This window comes from Netta rufina (genome assembly GCF_964035555.1).
Source record: "Netta rufina genome assembly, chromosome: 6".
Taxonomy (NCBI): Eukaryota; Metazoa; Chordata; class Aves; order Anseriformes; family Anatidae; genus Netta; species Netta rufina.
The window spans coordinates 38,776,579-38,803,978 of NC_140129.1; the positions used below are offsets into that span (position 1 = coordinate 38,776,579).

At 54.7% G+C, this 27,400-nt stretch overlaps 1 protein-coding gene across 1 annotated transcript in view; it reads left to right on the forward strand.

The window, feature by feature from the left end:
• Nucleotides 1-3,656: 3,656 nt before the first annotated feature.
• FMNL2 (formin like 2) overlaps nt 3,657-27,400 on the forward strand; it is a 104,755-nt gene continuing 81,011 nt past the window's right edge. Inside the window, exon 1 of the mRNA XM_084289374.1 lies at nt 3,657-3,925. Within this exon, the coding sequence (XP_084145500.1) occupies nt 3,809-3,925 (117 nt within the window). The 5' untranslated portion in view covers nt 3,657-3,808. The remainder of the gene's footprint in view (nt 3,926-27,400) is intronic.

Genomic DNA, 27,400 nt, shown 5'->3' on the forward strand with positions numbered 1-27,400 from the left:
ACGGCAGCCCCAGTGAAACCTCCTCCTCTTCAACAGCTGATGTGCACACGGATAAAGGCTATCGCTCAAGTCCCTGATCTCCTATCATCAGGGTATCACTGCAGAAGATGATTTTCCTTGTAAAGGCTATTCTCAGAATCCTTTTTTTTTTTTTTTTTCCCCATTTATTATAGAAGAAGTCCTCTGTAGTCTCCCAGGCAAGGTCAGCTGTTCCTGTGCTGCCATCAATAATCTCTTCTTATGTGCAGGCTCAGCTCACGATGGGGTTTACGCTCGCAGCACATCTTTATTATGAATGAACACCACCTCTGCCACTGCTCAGCTCGTACCCAGCTATTTATTAAAGCCTGACACTGACCCGCCAGCTTCAAAAGCTCTAAATCAAATCGTCTGGGACTGCACTGAAATGTCAGCTCGGGATCTATCAGGAAACGCTGAGCACTGGGGAAAACGAGGCTTCATAAAATGATCCTAGGCCAGTGGTTCAGAGGAATTTAAGAAAGGCTTGAACCCAAACTTCCAGCTTTGTTTTGACACAGAGGTCTTGGTGACAGAGCTATAGGATGGCTTCAGTAAAGGCTGGGAAGTATTTGTCTCGTTCCCCAGTGAAATTCCACATGTGATTACGGCTCGGAGCCCTTGCGGAGCTGGTGTGGCCATTAACCCCGGCTCGGCCAGGGACACCCTGCTGGCATCACCCTGCCTGAACAGCTCAGACGCCTGGGATGAGCTCTGGAAACGAGAAATGGTGTAGCTGGTTTAAATAAATAACTGCAAAACTGAGGTCTTGTTAATTATTTTTTATCCCAGAGTAATTTCTTTAGTTTAAGCGTGAGCCAGCTAAAGAGCTTTTTATTCAGCAACGCCGCCGCGCTGATTTTAATGCTTGCAAATGTTGGCACCCCAGCGACGGACTGCAGCAAATTGTTCAAAACTCATTTTGTTCTCTTAAAAGGACTCCTTCCCTTTGTGCACGCTGCGTTCACGGTAGGCAGTCGCCGTGCGCATGGATGGTGATTTTCATTAAAAATTTCGCCAGTCTGGTTTTGAACCGAGCGTGCCTTGTAGCGTGAGTGGGAGCTGAGCTGGCTGCAGGACAGCCCCTGGCTCCTTGCCTCCGCGTCAGCCAAGGAATCCAGTCGGACCTGCCGTTACCCTCACCTTCCCCAGGTATGCATGGCTAGCAGCAGCTCCCGGTCCCCCGAATGCCTTCCCTCATCCAGAGGGACTAAATAACGCTGAGATGATTTCCCCTAATTCCAAAAACTAAGTTCTCATGGTCCTGCTTTGCAGCTGGGAGCGCTCTGCAGCACGGGCAGGTCCGCGGCTGGGCAAACCCAGCACCCGTGGCTGCAACCATCACCCTGCACCCTGACCCCAAGCCCTCCTCTGCGGTACTCTGATGCTCCCTTATCTCACAGGGCTCTTGAGAAGCTTAATTAAATAAAGGACAGCCTACAGATTTAAAAAAATATCTTATGAAGGATACTGTAAGCATTTTAGGGTGTTAACAGTTTTAATAAATTCTTGTCTGTTGGACAAGAACGTTTCCAATGGTGCCGCACTCTCCTCTTGCTGAATATTCATGCACGTTTTCTTGCTTTTCTTTCCCCCCAGATGAATCTCTGCGTGGATAGTTACCAACTCCTACCAGGCAAAGCCAAAAATATCCCATATCCCAGCAGAAATTGATGGATCTGGCCAAACCCCTTTGCGGAGCACACCGGTATGTTTACAGCTGCCTGCCAGGTGAGAGCGCTGGTGAATCCCTGCGTAATGTGATTGAGGAGATTCACTGCCTTTCCTCAACTAGCTGGCAGCAGAAATGCAGAACTTCGCACGTAATGGCTGAGAGCCTTTAACAATGTTTGCAATTTTATTCGTTATTGCGAGCTGGCACGGCACCGTGCACCAGAGGGGTGCAGATGCAAACCCCTCTGCAATGCTAAAGCGAGAACGGGCCAGGAGGCAGCGAGCGTGCCCTCGTGACGGTGAGGCTCGGTGAAATTCATTCCTTTTTGGAAGGGCAATCGCACACTAATATAAAACAGGGGTGTGGATTGCCAGGTGGGTGGCAGGGAAGGAATCAGGCCTCAGGTGGAGGATAAAACAGCATCAGTGCGATGCAGCGGGGTCACCAAACGGGTCAATGCTGTCTTGGCCAAGATGCAGAGTTCTCCTAACCCATAGCAGGCTCCTTGCCGCTTGGCTGACGCTTGTAATGCCGCGGGATGCACGGAGAGCAAGCTCCAAGCATTAACGGGGTCTGGGCTTGACCATTGTGATCTTTTTGGTCCAGAGTTGACAGGAAATGGTAAAAAAGTCAGACAACAACATCTGGCGAGAGGGTGACTTTGATGCATAGGGGACAAGGGCAATCTGTGGGGTGACGCTGAGGCAACACTGAGGTGTTTATGGGTTTGTTTAGGCAGTGCCACCTCGAGCTCTGGGAGTTATTCACACCCCATCTTCACAAAACCCAAACCCGGTCTGCGGGGCTGGAAAGCAAGGCTGCCCCAGGAGGACTCCCTGCAAATTGCTTACACAGCTTGTGTGGCTCTGAGCAAACGTGGCTCAGGTGGCATCTTCACCCCAGCTCCTGTCAGGGCACCCCAACTCCTGTCAGGGCACCCCAAACCATTTCTGGGCACCCCAAACCACATCTGGGTGCCCCAAACCATGTCTAGGCACCCCAAGTCCTGTCAGGGCACTCCAAAACATGGCTGGACACCCCAAACCATGTCTGGGTGCCCCAAGCTATGTCTGGGCACCCCAAGTCCTGTCAGGGCACCCCAAACCATGGCTGGGCACCCCAAACCATGTCTAGGCACCTCAAACCACGTCTGGGTGTCCCAAAACATGTCTGGGTGCCCCAACCCCTGTCAGAGCACCCCAAAACACTTCTGGGTGCTCCAAACCATTTCTGGGCACCTCAAACCATGTCTGGGTGCCCCAAACCATGTCTGAGTGCCCCAACTCCTGTCAGGGAACCTCAACCCCTGTCAGGGCACCCCAAACCATTTCTCTGTGCCCCAAAACATGTCTGGGTGCCTCAACTCCTGTCAGGGCACCCCAACTCTTGTCAGGGCACCTCAAACCACGGTTGGGCACCCCAAACCACGGCTGGGTGCCCCAACTCCTGTCAGGGCACCTCAACTCCTCTTGGGGCACCCCAAACCACGGCTGGGCGCCCCATCTCCTGTCAGGGCACCCCAAACCATGTCTGGGCGCCCCAATTCCTGTCAGGACACCCCAACTCCTGTCAGGGCACCCCAACTCCTGTCAGGACACCCCAAACCATGTCTGGGCGCCCCAACTCCTGTCAGGGAACCCCAACTCCTGTCAGGGCACCCCAACCCCTGTCAGGGCACCCCAAACCATGTCTGGGCGCCCCAATTCCTGTCAGGACACCCCAACTCCTGTCAGGACACCCCAACCCACGGCCGCGTGAGGCGACCCCCGCGGGCCCGCCCTTGTGAGGTAAGATGGACGCCGGGGGCGGCGGGGCGGGCTGAGGGGGTCTCGGCGGGACTACGAGTCCCAGCGCGCCGCGGGCCGGGGGCGGAGCGGAGCGGGGAGCGGGGCTGTGTGCGGGGCGGCATGCGGGGGAGCCGGGGCCGGAGGAGCCGGAGCCCGAGCAGGAGCGAGCCCGCCCCGGGGGGAGGGCGAGGACGAGGGCGGCGAGCCATGGCGTTCCGCCGGCGGTGCTAGAGGGCGACCGCGGGGCGCCCAGCCCGCCTGGCTCGGCGGCGGCGGCGGCGGCGGAGCGCGGAGGCAGCGCGGAGGGGCCGGCGGGGCCGCCGCCGCCATGGGCAACGCGGGGAGCGTGGACGCGCAGCAGCCGGAGCTGCGGGCGCACAGCGCGCCCCTCAAGCTGCCCATGCCCGAGCCCGGAGAGCTGGAGGAGCGCTTCGCCGTCGTGCTGGTGAGCCCCATTGTCTGCCCGCGGCCGGCCGGGGGCGGGGAGGGAGAGAAGGGGAAGGGGAAAGAAGGGAAGGGAAGGGAAGGGAAGGGGGGAGGCAGGGAGGCTGGGAGGGGAGCGAGGGGGGGGTGCCGGAGCCCCCCCCCCCGGGGTTGTGGTGAGCCACATGGAGGGTTTGGGTTGTGGTTTGGGTTCCCCCGGGTTGAGGCTGCACCTGGGGAGCACAAAGGGCGCCCTGCACCCAGCTCCACGGCCCTGCACCCGGGGCTTAACTCGCTTTTGGTTTGAAAGCAGGAGCTGGGCAGCACAAGGGGTGTAAATGTGTGTGTGTGGCACCCCCCGAGCCCGTCACGCCCCGCAAAAGCTGCCCCAGAGGGTCCTGAGATGGGCACGGGGACACGCAGCCCCCCGGTGCCGCTGCTCGGGGTGGGCGCTCCCCGCTATGTGCATGGGTTTCGTCCTGCTCAGACCCAATTAGATTATGGTGTCTGAGGGAAGAATCAGCCTATTCAGCCGGGAACCCCCCGCCGACGAGCCAAGTGCTGAGCGATGACGAGGTTTACTGGAAAACGCCTGCCCTCGCCCCGCGCCTGCAGCCCCCGAGCCCTGCTTCAGCGCGTCCTGCCCCGGGGAGCCCGGCTTAACCCTCATCCACAGCCAGCAGGAGGAAAAATTGGGGACCTGCCGACCGGGATGGTGCGAGGGAGAAGCAGCAGAGTGCCGGAGAGACACACGGAGCAGGAATACGGGAGGCAGCAGCACCGAGCTTGTGGTTTCTTGAAGCACTCGCAAGGAGCGGGTGGCATCTGTTTGCAGGAGCTGGGCTCAAGTTCGGGCTCGGAGGAGCGGTCACTGCTGTGCTGGAGGCAGTGATGGCACTGCAGGCGCTGTGGGATCGCTCTGTCGGGTCCCGGCTCGGCTCCTGGCAGGAGGAGCTGCAAGATGGGGCTGGAGGGCCGCTGCTGGCACGGCAAGCTGAGAACTGCCTTTAGCCTGCTCTCGAAACCAGCGAGGGATGGCTGGGGTTTGCTGCAGCTTCCAGGAAATATCTGACCGGTTTGTGGAAGGATAAACTCCAAGGCTGTTATTATTTTGTTTTCTCTGCAGCGCGGAGGGGGAGATGGCTGTGGCGCTGGTTAAACCCCAGCAGTGGGCAGGCCGTGAAATAGCCGAGATTAATGAGAAAGGAATGGCAGACTGGGGAAAACCAGAGATTTCTGTAGGGAGAGGGGATTAGTCAGGAGATGAGTATGAAGAAAGAGATGCTGAACTTCCCGGGACTGGAGCTCACCTTCTCGGCACTCTGGTTTAAGAATTTAGCCTGGCACAACCATTCCTCGCGCACCGATGGGATCCTGAAGGGCTTTGCTGGCAGTGCTGATTTTATTACTGCTAATGAGGTTTCCAAGACCACTTTTGACGCCGATGAAGCTGCCTGCAGGTACACGACCATCACGCTGAGCTGGCTGTCCCTGTTTGTGCATAAACCCTGGGGCCGTGAGGGGAAGGTCCCTGCTTTGCCACGCTCGTGGTGCTGCCCTCCGAGCCACGTGCATGTCCATGGAGAGCGTGCAGGATGGTCACATTTTTACCATAAGTGCTGTAACGTTGACTGCTGCCTTATTTTTTCCACTTGGAACATGCTGCCCTCATCTTCTCCAGTAGCTCTGTGGTCTGTGCGGCGGGTGGACGAGCAGCAGGGCGCCTGGGGATGGTACACGTGTGCGCTGCCTTGTGCCTGCTGGGTCGTTAGCAGCCGTCGTTTTGTGGCAGGTCGCTGCTGTAGCAGTTTGGCTGCTTCAATCACACGCACTCATCTTATTGCCTCCTTGGTTAGCCTCACTCTTTGAGGTTTGAGGCGCCTAAATTGCAGGAGGCGATGGGAGAAGCGCTCCGGGTCACCGTTTGTCAGCGAAGCTCTCAAATCTAACGGTGCTGACGTGTTCCTTCAGCAGTGACAGTGCCACGGGCATTGCTGAGGGTGGGCTGGGTCAGTCCCTCACCGTGCTCCACCTTCCTCTTCAGCTGCCTCGGATTTGTTTTCTCCCATCTTTCTCCTACAGACACACAGGATATGTGCACATAAATCCCAAATGCTGGTCTCCAGCCCTAATTTATCGACTGGGAAGCCGTTGTTCAGCATGTTTGGGTGCCCTACGTGTCTGTAGACACGCTGGGTGATGTGGTGAGCTGGGAGGCACAGGGGCAGGAGCCAGGCTCCCCGTCGCAGCAGCAGCAGCTCCGGCAGCAGGGTGGTCTCCTCCGAACCCCTAGCGGGGCTGCGTGTTTGCAAACGACACGTGGTTGGGAGGAAGCGGCCGGGACGGAGCTGGCAGGGCAAATCGTTGCCTAATGAGCTGTGATTGACATAATGTGACTGCCGGATTACATATCTGCGGGGAGGTTAGCAGGAAATATCCTCTTACCCCCACCGAGAGCTGGTCGGTTTCACAGAGCTCGCTGTGCCCGCTCCCGCGGGACGGAGGGGTGGTTGGAGGGGCTGGGGGCACGGAGCGAGGGCATGGGGCTGCTTTCTGCTCTGCTCTGCCTCCGGGGAGATGGGACCAGCCTGGAAAGTCCCCGCTGACGGGGCTCTGCTGCTCGGCACCTCTTCTAATTCCCCTCCTTCACCAGGGATTTGGGCCGAGCATCGTTTTCCACGCGGGGCGAGGGAGCAGCGCGGTGTCTATTGCTGAGGAATTCGTGAGCTGGGGGTGAGAGCCTGTAACGGTTCCCAGCTGTTTTCCATTCTTTTTCCTAATCCTCTATCAGATGCAGCGTGCATTGTTTGGTAATGTGTACAGCTTAGGGGCTGCAGATCATGGAAAGGGACGCGGCCTTGTTGCAGGGGGGGTCTGCAAGGTGCTCTTTGGGTCCTGCCATTTGGATGGGGCTGGCGGGGCACCGGCGTCCTTGGTGTGGTTCCCAAATTTAGCATAACTCTCCGGGGATGAATTTCAATTGAGATGCCCTACTCCTGCATCGGGTGAAGTTTGCCTTGGTTTTATGGGATCTGAAAGCCATGGAGTGGAAGCTGAGAGGCGCTAAATTAGCTTTAGGAGCAGCATTCGGGAAAAGGAGTTTACTGAAATTTCAGAAATTGGAGAGCCCTGATGTGTTGCCTTCTGTCTGACAGATCCCTGCCTCTGGGCTCCTTCCTCGGGATCTCATTTAAACGCTTCGAGCAGTGATACCTTTTCCCCGAAGAAACGACCGAATAAGTCACGTTTAAAAATAGCTGTTTGTGACGGGTTCAATTCACGGAGCAGACAACTGCTGCACGGTACAACATCTGTCAGGCTGCCTCGTAAACGGCATTTCCAAGCTGTTCTGCCCAGGTATCGCAGGGGAATATTTGTGTAGAGTAGAGCTGGGTGGTTTGTTTCTGTTGGGCGTCGGAGCCACGAGGGCAGCCCAGTGGGCGTTCAGCATTCCTGAAATCAGTTCAGCGCTTGGGAACCTGCGAGGCTTCGAGAGCGGATGCACGTGTGTATGGTTTTGTGTGTGCCGAATTTCCCTGTAAAATAATCGCCTGAATTTGTTGGGCTGCTGTGCCGGAGCTCTGAACCCATTCTGTCAGGCTGCGTGTGTCACTTGGTGGTGACTGCAGCGCGCGGGGACGGAGCGGGGTGGGCAGGAGGGATGGATAACAGCGGGTCCGTCACCTCCAGGAGGAGAACGGCACCAGGTGAGAACCACGTGCTGCCCTTGTCGCTGTGTTTCAGGTGTCCTTTACCCTTCGGGATGCTTTTTTACCCTTCAGGATGCTTTACCTTTCCGTGCTGAGTAAACAGAATTAAAGCCTACAGAAACATTCCTGAGCAGCAAATCCAGCAAAATCACCAAGGCAAACGCCAGATTTCCCCCACGTATTTGTTCAGAATAACCCCAGCCAGTTCAGAGCTGGTGGAACCTCTCGTTTCTCCAGGATTTTTGACAAAGGTTGTAAATTATTCAAGAAACTTTGTAAAGAGCCCAGCTCCTCCGTAAAGCAAACCAGCTGCCTGGAGATATGCACGCTGCCTGCCAGCCCTGCTGTTTGCCCGTGTGGCTGTTCAGCAGGAGGGCAGCGTGTTCCTGGTGCTGGGGCAGCCCCGGTGCCCTCGTGCAGGGCTGCAGTGGGATGTCAGTGCCACGTCCTGCCTGTCCTCTGCTCCCCCTTCCAGGCTTCCACCTGCTGAATAAAATACTTTTCCCAGGAAGGTGGCGTAAATCTGTCGTCTGAGTCAGCCAGCTCTTACTCCGAGGGGGTGAGTGACCCTCCAGGAATTGCTTTTTTTTTCCTTTTTTTTTTTTCCCCATTGTTATTTGTAGCCTCGAGTGCATCCTAAAGTGAAACCAAGTTTTGACCTTCACTTTCTGATCCTTTGTTTGCTCATTGGAGTGTTACCGGACGCAAAATTCCCCCAAAGCAAAGTTCCCCCAAATACATTTTTAATCTTGGGCTGTCAGCGTTTCTGCCCATTTCTCAGTGCTGTTGCACCCAGCTCAGAGAAACAAGAATGAATCCAGCCTATTGTTTGCTCCTTTTGAGAAATGGGAAGGTCCCCACAATTGATTTCAGTTTTGCTTTTCTTTCTTGCCGTGCTGCGGCGTGTGGTGGTGCTGTGCTTGGAGCAGCCGCTTTGAGATCAAGTTGCTGAATGGGAGCTCCCAAACAACGCTCTTAAATCACAGGAACAGCAAATCTGAAGCGATTTAACACACGGCAGGGCCTTTGCTGTGCTTTTTCAAGGTGGGCTTCCCGCGAAGCCGGCGTGGTGGCAGCCCGGTGGGGTGCTGGCACCCAGCGCTGCCCGCGCCCCAGCTGCCGGCCCGACCCCGCGCTCAGCACGAGCTGAAGGGCTCTCCACAGCACAATGAAATTAATTATGCAAAACATGCTAATTCAGCCACGCTCTTCAGCAGCAGTTTATTTTTAAGCATCTGGGCTGTCTCAGGCGTGTGAATGGAGCGCATTATGGCGGGGACCGCGGCGCTCGCTGGTGCAGGGAGCCGAGGGGGGGAGCAGCAAGCGGGGCGACTGCTCGCTGGTTCCTTGTGGGGAGTAAGGAACGGGGCCGGAGGTGAAGGTCATTTGCTTTGGTGGGTAAGGACTGAGCCTCAAAACCAGCTGGGAAGCCAAAGCACACGTCCTGCTTCCTGAGAGGAAGAGGGAGAAAGGCGCATCCCGGCCGGGGCTGCGAGGCAGCTGCTGTCGCTGGGGGAAGGCTGCTGCAGCGAGTGATGTGTGGCCACGTTTTAGACAAGCCGAGATGAATTATTGTTTGTTTTCCTCTTTGTTTGTTTGGGAGAGGCCATCTGGGAATTTGGGATGGGAAACGAGTGACACCAGCTCCTTCAACGTGATTTATAATCGTGCTAGAAAGAAATCCAGCCCGAGCCTCGAGCGCTTCAGAGCTCCAGCATCACCTCAGCCTGTTCTCCGCTAGAAACACCTTCAGCTGCTGCTGCTGGAAAAAAAAAAGGCATTTCCCAATCTCAGGCCCTGCTCATTTCAATTCTGAGGGGTCAGCATGGCAAAACGAGCAAGGTTTTAACTCCGGGGTGTGCAGGCAGCTACGTGACGGGCTGCCCTGCTTTAACTGAGCCTGGTTTCCCTCGCCCCGGTTGTTTCGGCCTCGTTCATCGGCTTTCTAGTGCTATAGCTCTAGATGCACAGCAGAACGCGTGGTGTGTTGGAGAAGGCAAGCATTAATTTGTCCCAGGCACCGTCTCCTCCTAAAATAGCGCCTTCCTGCCTTGCCCCGCCGCTTCCTTGCATAAAGGCTTGGATAATGTATAGCTCGCCCGCGCTCTGTCGTAACTAACATGCTGGAGAAATTAGCTGCGTGTTGGTTTTCAATCTGCCGTGGGATCTCTGACAAAACAAGTGCTTGTCTTCTGTAGCCCTGCATCTTTAAACATATATTTGGGGAGGATATTCAGAAGGCAGCACAATAGCCGCATTGTGTCGGCGCTGAATGGCCTTCAGAGGAGCGTGGACCCCCAGGACTCTGCCCTGCAGCTCTCCGGGGTGACTGCAGGGCTGGCACAGCGCCTGCCCGGCCGTCCTGCAGCTGGAGCACGGCGAGGCACGCGGGGACACCCTTACCAGCACCCCGCCAGCTGCCCGTCCATCTACCAGGGCTGCCCGGTGCCAACTGGGGCTGGGATTCAGCTGGGAGCACCGTCACCGATGGCTGTGCTCTTGGACACCTTTCTGCTGTGCTTTTCTGCTTTTTTTTTTTGGAAGCATTCATAGGAGGATGCCCCAGCCACCGCCGCCAGGCTGTCGTGGAGGTGGTGGGACTCAACGCAGTGCTCTGCTTTGGCCGCAAATCGGTCCCACGGGGAGATGGTTGAGGCCTCCAGGAGGCTGGGAAGAAGTCTCAGTCCTTCTGGGGCGTGTTTGGGTGTTGTGGGAGATATCTGAAAGCACAGGAATTGTTGTTGTTGTTTTCCTTTTTTTTTTTTTCTTCTTTTTAAATACACATTATCTGGCCAGAAGTCATTTTACTATAAAAGGACTTGGGGAGAATATAGATTGTACATCTGTTCCTTGTTTGTCTCCAAAATGACTGTATAGTGGAGGCCAAAAGCGAAGAATAGAGGGTTGCACAAATTGGCAACGTTTCTGAAGCCTTTCAGAAGCCAGTAATTAACGCGAAGAAGCAAATGGTTGAATCCAGAAATTCTGGTTGTTCACCCATCCGATGTTCTGGCACGTCCCTCTCCTACTCCTGCCGTCCTGCCTCCCTCCTCAGAGGCCTGGCAGGGATGGGGATGGCCCCGTGGAGCGTGCTGAGCGCTTTTCGGACAAACATTCCCAATAATTTAGTGCGTTTGGGAGTGCTTCAAAGGGCTTTCTGCCCGGCTCTGCGAGCCTTGCAAACGCAGGAGACGAAACGAGCTGCTATCACAAATATTGAACTCGCAGTGTGGCCCAGAGGGAGCTTTGATGCTGTGTGTGTGTACGGGAGCCTCTGCGGAGCTGCAGCCTCGTGCTGGTTCGGTAGATCCCCGCTGTTTGTCTGTGCTCAGCCACTATAACCCAGCGCTGCCCTGTCGGTAGCCGCGTTGCACCCTCGGAGCCAGGCAGGACACCGGGCACCGAAACGGGATGTGGTGGCCAGGGGGCATCTGGAACAGCGTGAGCTTCAGAGGGGAGCTGGCCCTAAAGCAGGCATCCCCAGTCCGTCCTATATTGAGCATTGTGGGGCATGGCATCCCCTACAAACGGAGGGAGATTTGTCTGTCGGTGCGTTTGCACGAGGTGCTGCTCGATGGCACAGCTACCAAAGCTCTTCAGGGAGGCTGAGGGAGCAAGTGTGGCGTAATGATGGTTCATAACACGAGCTGCGGGTTAGGCCGGGAAGAATTTGGTAATAATGTCAATCCCTCTGTGATCACATCTAGTTTATGGATCACTCCGAGGAGCTGTCGCAAATCTGGTTTCTCTAAAAATCGCGTCGCCTTGCAGTGAACTGGTCTGGGGGTTGTCACATCCCTGCACTGAGCCTCTCCCCGCGCGCGGCAGGGGGGCGTGGAGCTGGGGAAACGCAGCTCTGCTCCCTTCCGAGCTTCAAGTACAAACGCCTGTTCTCTTGATCACCTAAACGAATATCCAAGTACGGTAAATGCACGTCGTTCTTTTTGTTAAATAAAACACGAGCTCTGTGCTTTCCAGCGTTTTTCACCTGTGGCTCTTTCTCCAAGCCTTGCTGTGCCGCAGTGGGAAGACACGGGGTGAGAGTTATCGTCGTCATCTTCTTGAAAAATAAAGCTGGAATTGCCACGAGCCTCCAAAACTGAGCAGCAGGAGAGAGATTAGAAGTAAATGTCTCCCAACTGCTCAGCGCTTGCTGTAACCAGCGGGAAAATGAAATGGAAATCCTCGCTGCCTCCCCCCGTGAACATGTGTTGGACACATTGGGAAGCCCGCTGTGCCTCTCCAGCTAGCGTGGTGATTTGGGACCTGGCAGCTGGCATTTGGCTCTTTGAAGTCACCTTTGCAGACCCATATGAGCTTCCCTTTAAAGCCTTTCATTTGTCTCCCTCAGCTACCCAGAAGTCGAAGAGCAGCGCTTTAGTTTGTTTATTTTCTGGCATTTTAGGGCATCTTTTCTCTTTGATGTATTTACAAGTCTCCTTTTATCATCTCCCGAGGTTTTGTTTGCTTCTCACCTCCTGCTCCCATTCTTCATTTTCCGCTGTATTCTGCAGGTGAGGTGTCGGTTTTGGTCCCTCTGTGTGTATGTGCGTGTGTATGAAGTGAAACGTGCTTTTTTGATGCCAACAAGCCGTATTTCAGAACTGGCTGAGCTGTGGGTTTGGATTAGGGTGTGAGGAGGAGGTACGTTCACCTCCAGGCAGCTCGCTGGGGCAGCACCGAGCAGAGGCACTATCAAAGCTGTGCTGGGTCTTGGTAAAGGAAAGAAAAGGAAGATGAAAGGAGGTCGTGAGGGTCTAAGGAATCATCTTGCCTTGGGAATTAGTTCTGCGTTTTCTATCAGTAGAAGAAAGACAAATCTCTTCTTTAATCTGGAGATGGCTGAGTGCATGAACGGCGTACTCGAAACACTGGGGGAAAGTGCTTTTCTTTTGGTTTTGAAAATGCACTTTTATATGAGAAACTGTAATGCCTGGAATAGGTATTCAAGGGTGATTTCTCTGCTGTTGGATGAGTGGCGGCTGTCCTGCCACTGCTTGCTGCGGGACCAGCAGAAATCCTGCCCGAAACACAGCTGTGTGCACCTCTAACCCCAGCCTGCTGCTCAGCCCGGTGGGCAGGTGGACTTCCTCTGTCCTGAGGAGGATTTTGGCAGCAGGTGAAGTGCTTCAATTAAAATATAACAGGACTTGTGCAAGAATTTACGTGAGCCGCGTCCTTTTGTGCTCAGCAGCGGCAGGATCCTTGGTCAGCAAGGGTGATGCAAATGACTTTGTTGTTCACGGAGCAGGGCAGGAAAACCAGCTCGCAGTTTTCACATGCTGATACTGCTCCTGCATCCTCAGATGCGGCCCCGATTACAGCTGGCAGTCGGTGGATGGAGAGCACGCCGCGTTTTCTGTTAAGATGAGCAGCTCAGATAGCCACAAACAGGAGGGAGCCAAAGGCTGGTCAAGCGTGAAGTTCGTCGCTGGCACGGGACTTGCACAGCTCGAAGAGGCAAGAAGATGTACAGCTGGGGAAGAAAAGGACTTGTACTTAGAAAGCTCAAAGCTGTTTATTTGTTTTTGCTAACGTTTGTTTCTGAAGGAGGATCTTTGTCAAAGGTGAATTCGCTGTTCTGTTTAGCCAGTGGAGAGAAAATTACCCTGATGTGCCTGCAAGGTGTTCAGTGAATTAATTCTCCATTAAAACCAGGTTGCTCTCAGGGGCTCCAGGATCCTTGAGGTGTGGTAACCCACGGAGGCAGAGTATTCCTCGTGTTTCTGGTACAAAACACGGCTCTTGTGTTGAAACCACGCAGGGAGTACACATAAATAAGCACGCGGAGGTGTCTGCATGGAGCCAGAAACCCGGTGTAATACTGCTAAGATTATCCTACAGGCTTGTGTGGGTATGTTCCCCCAGTTTCTGCTGCTGTGCCGAAACATGCGCCTCAGAAAATAGAGGCAAAACAGAAAACCTTCCCCTCTGAGCACTGACAAAAATCCCTCTTTAGATTTATTCCATTTTCAGGAATGCTCAGCTGAGGAATTGCTCGGAGGAAAGCCCCGTCCCGAGGCAGCCCTGCCCCAGCAGTGCCCTCACTGTGTGCTGCAGGCCGCTCGTCCCAGCAGGGCTGGCATCTCGCAAGGCGTTCGGGGCCTGTTTACTGCAGCCAGAGCTTTTCTCACAGAGATAGTGCTGCAAAGCAGGGCGTCTTCTGCTGACATGGAAATCGGGGTAGCCAAAACACCGGGTAAGGCCTTGAGCATGGCCGCCCTTATCCTGCCGGGCTGTTCGTCTGGTTGACCTTGTGCTGCGTCGTGTTGCCTCCACGGGCACATCTCTGTAGAAGCTGCAGTCTCCAGCTTTTAGTAGTGGCCTAATTTTGCTTTACAAGTTGCTGCTGCTGCTCGAGGTGCCCGGGGCCTGGCTGCGGGCTGCCTCCCCCTCGTGCAGTTGGGAGAGCCTGCTACTTTCCTTAATCCCTCGCTCGCAATATTCGGTGTGCAACGCTGCCTTTCCTCACGGGAGCTGGATGCTGGTGCGGCGTAATACTGAGGATTTAGGCGGTGGTTCAAACAGAGCAGATCAGTAGATTTATGGATTTTCCTGGCCAGGCTCCATCCTCGGATGTGTCTGCGCGGGTCCCTCGGCGGGGATGTCTCAGAGGCTGCGCGTGGCGGAGAACGTGGCTTGGTGCTCGTGTGGCTCTTCTGCCACAGTGCTGCCAGGCAGCCCTGAGGCTTCTGGAAGCACAGATCTGGAGGTCTTCATGTCTGCCTCGTCTCCAGGCCTTCAGCCATGTGGCATCTTCAGGCACCAGGCAGTGCCTTTGCTGTCCGTCGCCTGCTGAGGCGGCCTTTGTGCCTGCCCACCTGCCTGCATAAGGGGCAGGAGAGACCTCGGAGGGCTGCAAGCGTTATCAAGCGTTATTCACTACCCGTGTGGGATCCTGAAGTGGATTTTAGTACTGCCACGAGTGCACGGAGGAGTCAGGAGGAGCCAGGCCGCGCGCTGGCACCTCGAGCACGGCTGTTGGGAACATGGAGGGCTCCTCACAGCACTGCAGGACGAGCTGTCACATCAACGGGGCGCTTCAGACTCTAAGGAACTGCCTTAGCAGTCTCCCCCGAATTATCTCGAAGGCATTTCTGGCTTTGTGGGAGGGAATGTGGCTGAAGGAATACCAACGTGCCGTGAGCGAGCGCCCTGTGTGAGGGAGCGCGGCTGAGAAGTGTTTGTGTTCGTAGGGCCTGGGCAGTGGGCGAGCTGGGGGCAGGGATCCTGCCTGCGGGGCTGCTGAGCAGCAGGAGGGCAATTTGACAACGTTTAACACAAATTCATCCTGACGGGAAAGGTTTAAAAGAGGGCTTTTGGGAGCGTGTGGTGGCCTGGGAGGCACACACCCACCTCATAGCTCCTCTTTGCTCAGTATAAAGTCTTGCAGATCTCAGGTAACTGTGGTGCCATTTTTTTCTTTTTTTTTTTTTTTTTTTTTTATGTTGTATTCCGGTCTCTGGAAAATGTCACCAAGTGCTGCAGCTCGTAAGAAATGAAAGAGAGCCCGTTCCTTTTTACGAGGTGGCCTGCTCCCTCGCCGGGGAGGAGGAGGTCACCCGGAGGGCTGTGGGCTCCGTGTCCTGCGGGCTTGGGCTTCGCTTCTCAGCCACCCGTGCCCTCCCGTGCCTGGTGGCGCTGGGGGTGGGAGGGCGAGATAAAGCCTCGTAGGACTGCCATGAGCCAGCACACACGTCCTGTGAGTCAGAGGAATGCCCTCTGCGTGCAGGGACGGGATGTAGTGAGGCACGAGGTGCTCAGCCCCCAGATCTCTCTGTCTCTTCTTGCTGGGACTGCACCACCGGGGTCAAAACCTTGTGGTTTTTGAGGGTTTCCCCCACAGCATCCCATCTGCAGGAAGGAGAGGGCTTGGTGCCATTTATTTAACTTAATATTGTTTAGTGCAGAGCATCAGGAGCTGGGACAGAGACCCCCATGCGCTCCTCACCGCTGTGGCTGTGCCTTCTGCTCACCGACCTCTCATGCTGTACAGGTGCCCTGACACACGAGTGAGCTTTGCTTGGGATTTTTTTGTTGTTCGGATTGCCCGGAGGCTGTGTGTATGCCAGCACTCCTTGTGTAAACAGGGAGATCCCTTGAAGCGCGTGTCACTCCCCTGCTCCGATGGTTTTTGCCGTCTGAGATGTGTGGCTTGTTTGTAACATCTGCTGGGCATTGCTTTTAATTTGAATGCCGCTGATGTTTCTGAAAGATGCTTTTCATTACGGTCGTGGGGCCTGATTCCTGTGACATTAAAGGCTCTCCCACTCCCAGAGTGATACAAAGGCATCTTGGGGGGGGATAGGAGTTGGGCTTACACTTTGTTTAAAGTTTTGCTGCCTGGCCATGCTGGGGGCCGGGGCGACAGCAGCAAAAGGCACTACCTTGTAAGAAATCTTTGTACCTAGATCGACAAGGGCTGCTGGTGATTATGTGTGTGTAGGTGCAAATCTAATCTGTTGTCCTAATCTGACAAATTTATGAGGAGTTGATGCACTCCAGAGGTGATCTCTGCTCCTCCTGCTCGGTCAAAACACAGTCTTCCCGGTAAGTGTGGTAGTTCTTTGAGTCACGGGAGTGGACAAATGGTTTTTGTTCACTTGTCTGGATGCATAAAATGAAATTAATACCCGTAGTTCTCTCAAAGAACTTCACCGAGGCAGTTGAGGGCAGAATTTGGTCTGCCTTTTGTTAGTTTTAATCTACAACGCACTGCGTTCTTAAATTAGAGAAGATTCATCCTAGAAACGCACACAGTCAACGCTTTGAAATACACTGAAGCAATGCATTTTCTACATAAATTATATAAAAAAAAAAAAAAAAGAAAAAGCAAAGTTCGAACCCATGAGCTTGCAACCGAGCCTCTTTCTTACAGATGGCGAGCTGCTGGGCAGCGCAATGAGAGGCAGATGTCCTCTCTCCTACCCAGTTGGGAGCAGCAGGACCGAACTGGGCTTCATTTGCAGCCCTGCCCAAAGCAGCAGCCTCCAGGGTTCACGGGCACGGGGCGAGCTGGCAGGAGCAGGCATCGTCCGTGTGTCAGGGCTGTGCCTTTTGCTAACCCCAGAGTGCTTCTAATGTGGGTAAAACTACTGAGTTTTCTTAGCCTGGCTCTTTTTGGTAAGGAATTGAAAGTTTTGGGTTAAATGTTCAGCCTCAGATAGACCCTAAATAGCGGCTTCACTGAAATAGTCGCTGCTTGTCACAGTTAGGAGCATCTCTAGATGGTCTGACAGGAGGGACAGAGTAATAACTGGTGTTGTTAGCCGAGTGATGGTGACTGTCATGTCATCGGAAGTGCAAATTGAATTGAAAATTTAGAAGCAAAACCAACTCCTTGTTGTTTATGGTGTTATTTCCTTAAAGCATCTGTTTATTTCTGAATGCAGCACATTATAGATGAGCTCCTGTAAAATGAGAAGATGGTTTATTTTGCCTTAGGGAAAGCAGCAACCAGACTTAAAAACCTCCCAGAGCAGACATCTTTGGAGAGCATTTTACAATTCCTTACGTACTTTCGGTTACGTGCTCAACCTCAGACTACACGAGAGCATAAAACTTGCACATCAGTATGCAGCATCTCTTCCGAAGGCCTCCCAGAGCCTCTGGCCCGTGGCAGCCCCACGTTGCGTGGAGGGTACGCTACATGCACAGCCATTCTGCTTGGAGTCTCAGTCGTACACCATTTAGGATCTGTAGAGGTTTTTACCGCTTTTTTACTTACTCGTTAAATCATCTGGAAAACATATTTAAGTTTTTATGTCCTATGTTTTTTTTCTGATGTTAAAGCAGTCTAAAAGCCAGTGCAAGCGTTCCTTGGTGCGCAGCACGGAGAGCTCAGAAATGACATCCCACTGCAGCAGAGCATCTGCGGTCAGCACGGGGTGCATAAAGATTGGCTTCGTGATGTTATAAACCTGGAGCACAGGTTCCTGGTGATGAGAAATTCCCTTCTGGACTGAGGCTGTCATAGCCCACAGAGAAAGCCCCCAGCCCAGGTTCTTCTCTTTCCTTTCTGAATGCACGCGGTATTTGAACTTCACCTTTCCCTAGGGCTGCCTCACGGCCACAGATGCGGAGTTACCAACCTTCATGTGCTGAATCCTCAAAAGCTGTTCTTGTTCATGTCGAGTAATTTTTATTAATTTATGAATCAAGAAGCCAGTAAAACCTCGAGTGAGATTTAATAAGCTCCGTTAGCAGTATTTATGCATAGCAGAAACAACACAGAGCTTTGTTCATGTGTTCCCTTTCTTCTCACCATCCTGCAAATGCGGTGGAAGGGTCGAGTACAATGGAGACCATCCTTTGATGCTAATTGACAGCTAATCAATTAACTGCTTCCAAGTAAAGACAAGGGGAGGCAGTCCCACATTCTCCCAGGTCAAGTTTAATAACCACTGTGGGGAGAAATCATGAGGAGAAGCAACGCGCTGTGCCGTTCAGATAGAGCACCAAAATGCTTACAAAATGCAAGAATTGTGCAGGATTTGGTAACGTGACAGCGACGTGCAAGCCGTGTGGGGCGGCCAGAAGAAAATTCCCCAAGTCAGTCACCCCTCAGCAGACCAAAGGAGATTTTCTCTCTGAGAATGTGGGATGGAGAGCCCTGCCTTCCAGCCCTGTAATTAGTGTTATTTTCCTTTTAACTTAAGAATATTAGAGCTCCAAATCCACCAAAGTTACAGCCAATCCTTCGGCTTCATGAGGGACAGATGCTTGGGAAAAAAAAAAAACCCCGCTGGGTATTAAATGGCCAGGCTGTGTATTAAATGCCAGTATTTAGGGCAGAGTTCTGCAATACGTGTTTCCTGAGGAAATCCAGGAAAACGGAGCTGCGAGATGCAGGCGTGGAGGAACGGGCGCCCGCGCTGCCCTCTGCCCGGGTGACCACCAGCGGGGGTGTGCAGATTGCTTTTCCTCCTCAGCTGCTGCTCAGGATGTGCTGACGGTCTGTAAAACAAGCAAACAAACAAAAAACCCAATTATTCCCAAGCAGTAAATAACCTGCGAGTGCACGGAGCTGCTCTGAATTATTTAATACCCGCCGTGTTTCTCACTCGCAGCAGCAGCTTTATGGGTTTGTTGTAACGTTTGCGGATACGAGGAAAAGATTTGCTATTGTCTGCTCCTTTTATAGAGTTTCTCAGATATATTTGGCTTGGATAGCCCCGTTTTTCTTCCCGTGTTGCCACTGACTGTGGAAGGGTCTCATTCTTCCCTTTTTCCTTTTTTTTTGAGGGAAAGTCTGTCCCTGCCTCAAACCTCCTGTGGCAGGAGGATGCAGCCCTTGGAGATGGCAGGACCGTAACCCTCCCCTGGCTAACTTCGTGCAGCTCCTTTCCTTGCAGGTGATATCACCTCTGGATTTTCTCTCTGCTGGGTCTTGGCGTGCTCCTTAAATGGCTTACACACAAAAACGAGGACAATTCCCCCTATAATTTCCAGGGCTGCCCAGGTAAGACCCAGTCACTCAGCACATCAGCACGCAGGTTATTCACAGCACGGCTGGCCGTGGAGCAGGCAGAGGGCTGATTCCTTGAGGCAGAGCAGGGCTGGCAGCGTGTTTGGCATGGGGGGAGCAGTGCCACGAGGCAGGCTGCTCTCAGCCACTGCTGTCAGTCCCCTGATGCCAGGAGAGCTGGTCCAAAACCAACCTGAACACGGCGCTGTGTCAGGGAGCCTGGCTCTGGCCCACAGATGTTCAAAATGAATCACGCTGCTTGTCTGTGTGCCTCAGCTGGGGTTAACTCCTGGCCTACGGAGAATAAAACCGGGCTTTTTATTGCTTGGGAGGCTGCATTGTTGAGCTAATGCCATGGGTGCTCGGTGATGAATGCTGGAGCACCAAACAGCTGTCTGTGAGAGCAGCACAATTGGGAGGCAATACGCAGCCTACCCGGCCAGCCAGATGATGCGATTGAATCAGGAACAGATAAGCAGAGCCTTGTGCTTCCCTCTGCTTCGTGAGCGGGGCTCTAGGAGTTCCTGCACGTCGGCACTTCCAGGAGTGAGCAAGGAGAAGTTGGGCTGAGCAGCCTAACACACCCAGCAGTGCTCGTCCCTGCTGGCTTCCCTCTGATAACCCTCCACGCATTTCTTTGAAGGCAGCAGCATTACTGACGTGACAACCCAAAAGCAGCAATAATCATCGTTCTGGTCATTAATTTGGGACGTGGGCTGGAAAAGCTTAGGAGTCCAAGAAGCTGGGATGTGCCTGGGCTCCGGCAGCCTGCTGCTGCCTTCGGACAGCACCCGGCCTTACTGCTGGGCTGCTCCGACGGACCAGAGCGATGTGGGGATATATGCCAAAGTGTGAGCACGCCTAATTAAGAGCTGATTGATTAATACTTTTATTATAGCACTGCTGAGACTGCTGGTGGAGGCAGCTTGGCGCGTACCAGCACAGAGCAGAGCTCCCTTCTGAAAATCCCTCTAGCAAGTGCTTTCATACTGGGTTAAAATGTGTTCCAACACACGACATTGATTTCAACTTTTCGATTTCTTAAACTTTCTCTGCAGCAAAGCCCCCCAAAAATGGTCCTAACTGAGAGCTGTTCATCGACTCTGCCCTGCAGTAGATCTTGGTTGGTAGCTCCTGGCAGTCGCTGGCTAGAGGCAGCAGTACAGTGGAGAGGAGCAGCACAGCCCCGCTCCTGAACGCAGCTGCTGGGAGCATGGGGGGCAGGTGGCTGAGGGCAAATTTAGGGAAATCAATGGTTGGAGATGGGCAAGATGCAGAGAAACGAGGAGGAGTTATTGTAGATACTCCCCACACTTGCAGTGATAGGAAGGTTTGGGCCCGTTTGTAGAAGTTGTCCCCCGTGAGCTGATGGAGCGGGGCGTTCTAGAGGAAATTAATTTAATTTCCTTTATTTAATTTATTTAATTTTATTTAATTAATTTAATTGCCGTTCAGATTTTCTGAGCTAGGAGGGAATAATCAGAGTAATTTCCTCAGCTAGGGCATGGCACAGAGGGACATCCCGTGGTGGTGGGCAGCGCGTCCGTCGCAGTTACCGGGCGAGCACCGCAGGGCAAAGAGTTTCTGCAGCCTGGTGCTTCTTTTGCTGTGCTTCAGCCATTAACGCTTTGGGACGAGCATCTCGCCCTAATTAGGCCTGATTTCTCAGCTGGCCATCTGTTCCCTGAGCCCTCTCTAAATCTTCCTCTGCTGCAAACCCTCCTCCGGCCGCGCCGAGGTCCCGGCTGGCCCCGGGCTGCTTTTGTGTCACAAAAACAAGCCAGCGCCGAGCCTTCCTCCTCTGGACCCGTGAGTAGCTCGTGCTGCCGAGCACTTTTTGGATGGACTTAATAAATGAGTCTATCTGGACAAGAAAAGACCCAAAAGACACCCATGACAGCGAGTTAACAAACAGCTATTGCAGACAATGGCCTTTTTCTCAGCCTCAGACTGCGTGTCTCTCTGGCTCCGTTTCTTTTTGTGAAACGCCAGGGCTCTTTGCTCTCCTCCCCCCCTGCATTTGAACTCCTTTTCTGTCCAAAATCGTCATTCAGCTCTCCTACCAGTGGTGCTTTTACGACATCCACCGCAGTATTTCTCGCAGGCGCTGCGTGCGCTGGGGATTAGCCTGGCTGAGCAGCTTCCCCTGAGCGCGGGGGGAAATCCCTTTGCTCTTACTGCTTAACAAAGAGAGGCGAGGGGTCTGGGAAGGCTTCACCTTCCTGCTCCGTGCTGATGTGACAGCCCCCGAGCCGGGCACTGCCTGGGTGCACAGCCCGTGCTGGGGACACCCATACGCAGGGGACACCGCGGGTGCTGTGCCTGGCCGGGGCTCACAACTCTTCCAGCCCAACAGGAGCATGAGATCCATGCACACCTGCAGTCCTCTGGCCTCAGGGGACTGGAGAAGTGTCACTGCGCCAGCCCCGAGTCTTTCAGGACTCACCCTGGGCAGAAAAATGTGCGGGGTCACAGCCAGGCTGGGGAGCGGGGTGGTGGCACCAGCTTGTGCAGCCACCTGCTCCTGCTCACGGCCAGGGCTGTGAGGATCAGGCACTGAAATGGGCAAAGAGCTGGCGCTGCTCCTGCAGGGCAATGCGCAGGAGAGGGGCTTGGATGTAAGGGTTTTGCCATTTCTGTTACACCCAGCAGCCTGGTTTTGGGGGTCCTTTATCTGGGGATATTTCCATGATGGCATGAGCAGGACTTTGGTCAATCGTGCCACATTTTGTTCGGGACTCTAACGCGTGATTTCACATTGCCCAGGTGAGCCATGTGGGCTGATTCCCATTTTTCTTTTCGGTGCCTTAGCAGTGCTTTGGGGTCAGGCTCTCCTTTCAGGCTCTCCTTTCCCAGGCTCTGCAGCGTGCTGGCGCATTGAAGTGATGGATCGTGGCATGCTGAAATGCTGCTTCCCATAGCACCACGGTACGTCTTACAGCTCTTCAGCTCTATAAGAAGAAGTTCAGGGACACATATTAAAGCTTTCTATTTTCTGTCTGTTTAATAAAAGCTGCATTCGCTCTCGGTGTGTATACAATTGGTGATTTATTTTCAGGAAGGATGGAAATTCTGTCCCTATGGTAGCTTCTCGTGAGTAATCAGTTTCATCCTTCATATTTCCTGTGTTTTCCTTTTTAGCAGAATGCAGCCTCCTTAGAAGGGTTCAATTTACATTGAATTCACATTCAGTTCTGTATTTATTCACGGTCAAATTCTGGTTTTAGTTAACTTATAGACAACTTCATTGACGTCAGGAGAGGCTGGATGCATGCGGCAGTGTGGCTCTCCACGATTTTATGCATTTATTGCTCTCATTTTGGCTCGCGGATGCAGATCTCTGGTGTCTGTCATTACAAAGAACAGATGCCCCTCATTTCAGACCCAAATTTATTCCTATCCCACACAGCTCTGGGTAGCGTTCCTGCCCTGTTATTGTTGCACGCCGCGCAGACGCGTGTGAAGTGGGAGGTCATGGGAGCAGGACTGCAAGCGGTGATCAATGCTTCAGCCCTGCAGGCTCCCAGCGTTAGCAGCTTCTCACTCTGCTCTTTCCACGTTCTTCCCTTGGCACTGCTGCAGCTGGGACGGAGCCGTGGAGCAGATTCACCGCAGTGTGACCGTGAGCCTGTCGGTGTCCTGCTGGTCACAGCGGCTCCTGGTGCTGCCCTGCGCTGGGTGTTTCCAAATGGGAAGCTGTAAAAGCACGGCCTGTGTGTGCTCTGTTCCCTGGCGAGCTGTAGATTTGTAGCTGTGAATGAATCAGGAGCTGCACCTCTCAGGTTTGGTGCTGCCCTGTGGTTTTGATGCCTCCTTCCCAAGCGTGGTGAGCTGCGAGTGCTGCCCCCGTGCCCCGCAGGCGTTGTTGTGGGGTCGGGAGGAGTGGGACCCCGCTCTGCACGCTCCAGTTGCACTCGAGATGTGCAGGCTCGTGCCCTGCTGGCACCTCACGCGTGTGCACGCTGCAAATGGGCCCTCGGTGCTGCTGCTGGCGTGCCCTGAGCCGTGCAGGGAGGCCCTGAGGGAGCAGCTCCGGTTGGCGTGATGGGAGCTCCTGCGTGGTGGCACCAAGCAGCCATCCAAAAAAAAACAAACAAAAAAACCCACAAAAGATCACCTTTTTCAACTTTTTCTCTTTTAAAATAATACTTTGCACGCTCTTTATAAATACTACCTCGTGTCTGAGCTGTGGGCTGCCTGCAGGACAGCAGGATGGGGTTTGCAGCCGAGTTCCTCTTGAATCACCGAGAAGCTCCCGAGCTGCCGCTCTGTGTCCTGAGCCCACCCCGGCCCCAGGACAGCTCTTTCTGTCCTCGGTGTCCCTGCCGGGGCTGCTGGTGCTGCCAGCGAGTGCCATCTGCCACCTGCATTTCCACGCCAGCCCCTTTGGAAGCAGCCGCCTGCGCCCAGCGGTCTCCGGGCCGCCTTCCTCGTGGCCGGCGGGTCGCTGGCACGTGCCCTGCACCCTTTGGCTGCCTCGTGGCTTCGTGTCCCTGAAGCACCTTTTAGCAGGGAAACGGGGGGCTGGGGGGAAGCTGCAGCCCTCTCACCTCGCCTCCGGGCAGCCCCTGGGAGCTGAAGCGAGGCGGCCGCTGGCTTCGGCTCCTTCCCTTCCCCTCTTTGTCACGGGGGTAATTTATAGGTGCTGATACAAAAGCTCCCCGTTGAAGGCTCATTGGGTTTAATGAAGTGAGATTGCCGAGCTTGGAAATGAGATAAAACCCCAGTAAGCCAGTAACCTTGAGACGGGAGGAGAGAGAGGGTGATTAAAATGCTTTATTCTGAGATGTCCGGGAGCGCGAGCCATTCACGGGTACGCTCACTGCTTAAAGGGAGCCCTGACTAAAAGCTAAGGATCAGCAAAAAAAGATTGTATGAAAAAAAAATATCAAATAGTGGTAGCAGGGGAGCGGTGCCTTTCGCAAATCGCTTCCCCAGAATCGCACCGCAGCCCCACGGGTGCTTCCCGGTCGGATCGCAAGCCCCAACTTATACCTTCTGCATTTTTGTGCTGGGCTAATTGCAAATACCTGCCTCTGTTCACAGGCAGGCATCGCACAGGAGCTCCTTCCTCCTGCGAAATTACAGCCCCGGCGCTGGACTTGCCGGAACATATTCTCAGATATTCCCGTCCTCAAAGCCGCTGCTTTTCCCCCCGAATTTCCCCGTCCCTCCCGGATGGGCGGCGCCGGGGGATGGCAGCGGGAGCAGGGGGCCCCTGGGTGCCAAAGTGGCCTCGTTGTGCAGGGCAGGGAGTGCTGGGGCTGGAGGTGGGAGCCCTGCTGCTTCTCACCCCGCCGGGGAGCTGCAGGAGGCTGTTTGGGAATCGCAGCACCGAGGATCTGCACGCCTGGCCTTGGTTGTGGCTGAGGAGCTTTAAAAATCCAGGGCGTTCACATGTGGATAAATCCTCATGCTTTAAGGCAGAAGGAGCTTAGCCTGCCCTTGCTCCCCTCAGATCCTAAAAGAGTGTGCAGTGCGTATCCATCTTCACAGAAATCTTCAGAGATCTGAGGGTGCAAAGTGTCAGCACTGCAGGGTGGGTGCAGCCCCTGGGCAATACCGTGTTTGTGTGGCCATTGCCCATGAATTTGGGAACGTGGATCTGGGCGCAGCACCAGCTGATCCTACAGGGACGTGGTAGGAGGATGCAGCATAACCTGGAGAAATTGGGATGGCTTCAGAAATGCAGGGACTGACAGGGAAGGAAGAGCTCCAGCCCCTCTCTGCGGGGACGGGGGCAGAAGGGGCTTTGTGGGCGCAGGGGCTGTGCCTGCACCTTGGGGACGAGCTGTGTGCCGGGCTCCTGTCCCCTTTTGTCCCTACCTGAGGGAGCTGGGATGGTGCCTCGGGAGCCCTGCTGGCCAGAAATGCCCTTTTGGTGTCCAGAGGTGCTGATCCTCAGCTGCCGGGGCCGGCTTTGGTGCCTTTCCCCAGACGCCGAACCGGTCAGGTGCGGGCCTGGCTTTTCTTGTTGCTTTAGCCACCCTGCTGAGCGTGGCTTCAACCAGCAGCCTTTATTTTCTTACGCCCACGTGCGTGTTTACTTCCTCGTCGTACCTCTCGGAGTTGAAAGGGCTCTTTCATGAAAAAAAAAAACCCTCCCTGGCAAAGAGGAGCTTTTGTTGTGGTTTGGGTGATGCCGGGCCGGGCGCAGGGTGTCTGCGCTTGCAGCCAGAGCGCGGCCGATCCCGGCGGCCACCCGCTCCCTGCTGGCTCCTCGTGCCCGAGCCGAGGTGGAGGTGTGGTGCACGGCCTTCCCGGGACAGCAGGACACGCGTCCCCAAAAGAAAAGAGGATGTATTCCCCCAAAAAGGCCGCGGGACACACGCCCCCCCCCCCCCAGCCTCGATTCGTGGTCGGTATTTCAGGGCAGTCCCGTGGCAGCAGCCCAGAGCTGGGACTGGGGCTCACCCGGTCCTTAAGAGCCACACCGTGGCTAGTATTAAGTGTTTGCATGCATTAAATCCCAGAAAATGAACCCAAAAAAGCCCCCTGGCTAGCCTGGAGGCTGTGCACTGAAAGGCTGCCGCGTGTAAAATTTGCTCCCCGAGCGCGTCAGCAGAAAATGCAAGAAAACAGCCAAGGCAGCGGGTCCTTCTGCGGGGCTGCTGTCAGAACTGCTCAGCACACGGTGTTTTACTGTCTTTGAGCGCTCACATTGTGGTTTTTTTTTTTGAAGAAGTCTCCTCTTTTGACGAGTATACCCACAAACGGAGAGCAGCCCCAACCCCGCTGTGGCTGTGACCTGGCTGAGCCCCCAAAGCTGCTCGTCGCAGCGGTCACCGTGTCACTGGGTCAGCGCATCCCCGTCCCCGGCTGGCACCCGGCAGCCTCCCGCCGAGCTGCAGGGCTGTTTTGGCTGCTCAGCGTGGCTCCGTGCCACGATTTTCCAGGCTGGATGTCCTCGGGTCTCCGCGGAGAGCTGGAGGATGGAGCAGGCATTGCTCCGAGGAGCCGGAGGGAGAACCGGAGCCCGGCGCTTCCGCAGAGCGAGCGCTGCCTTTGTTCTGCTGCCTCCCGTGCCCGAGCAGCCCTCTCGGATTTGTTTGGAGAGGGTTTCGAGATGCCTGCCTGCGAAACGCTCGGCCCCCGAGGGGATACCAGAAGAATGGAGGGTTTTCGTTGGAGCTGCGAGCCTCTCCTCCCCGCCTGGAAATTGCTGGCGATGCGCTTTCTTCTGGCTTTTAAGCCTTTGGGATAAAACGGGAAACAACCAGAGGTCAAGTGAAAAAAAGAAGGAGTTGTGCGGCAGGAGTAGGGAGCGGGGCTGAGATGTAGGTCAGCTGCACGCAGCGCAGCGCCGCAGAGCCCTTCTCTCCGGCTAGATTGCACTCAGACTTTTTGAAGTCCACATCTGGTGAGCAGATTGAAGGTAGGAGCCTGCGGTGTTTGCGCAGAGCTTCCTTTGCTCCCTTTCTAAAAATACGACTCGGAGCCCTCCCGTTCGGTGAGGCGCTGGAGCTCTCGCTGGGCTCCCCTCCCCTGCACGCTGCCGAAGCGGTGCCGCAGGTAGATGGAGGCGCCCCGTTTTCGGGTTGCCATCCGCCTGCTGCTCACACTTTGTGAGCCTGTTTGGGTGCAGGAGAGGAAGGTGGCAGTGAGCAGGAGTTGTTTTCTCCCTCCGGACCCCAAGCAGCCCGGCGGGGCTGTGGTGAGGGCTGGTGCCCGTGCGCTCTGCCTGCTTCTCCCTCGCCCCCTGGCTCTGCCCTGCCGGTCTCGCTGGAGCTGCTCCAGGCTTGCGTCAGGCCCCAGCCCTCTTTTCCTCCAGCTCGAATCTGGAAGAGCTCTGTCGAAGAGCTGCGGAAAAATATTTATAGACAGGAAGGGAATCTGGTCTCCCCCCACCCTTTGGCAGGGTAACTATCAGTTTCCTTAAGATACGCGCTTGGCAGCGGCGAGACCTAATTCCTCCCGTCGAGCATGCTTCTCCCGAGCATTCGTCAGATGCAAAATGTCACGGCTTTGTCGTGTAGCTTAATTTCTTCCATTCGGATATGTGTCAGGAATGAAGGCAGCCGAGGAGGCCACAAAAGCAGCATTGATGCCGTGGTCCCCACGCGTGCCCCCGCGGGAGGAAGGAAGCGGTGGCGGGCCGGCAGCGCGCTCAGCTCCCGGGGGGACCACCTGGAACCACTGCAGGAGCTCCCTCAGGCCCCTCGCCATCCCAGCTGAGAAAAAAAAAGCCATCTAGTTTCAAGGAAAACCCCTAGACGGTGTGTCAGGCAGGTGGGAAGCTGCCCTGTGCTGCCAGGCTGCAGCTGCAGGTTCAGGTTCCCTTCTGTCCTTGCGTTTGGGACCAGGCAGGCTGTGTCTGGGG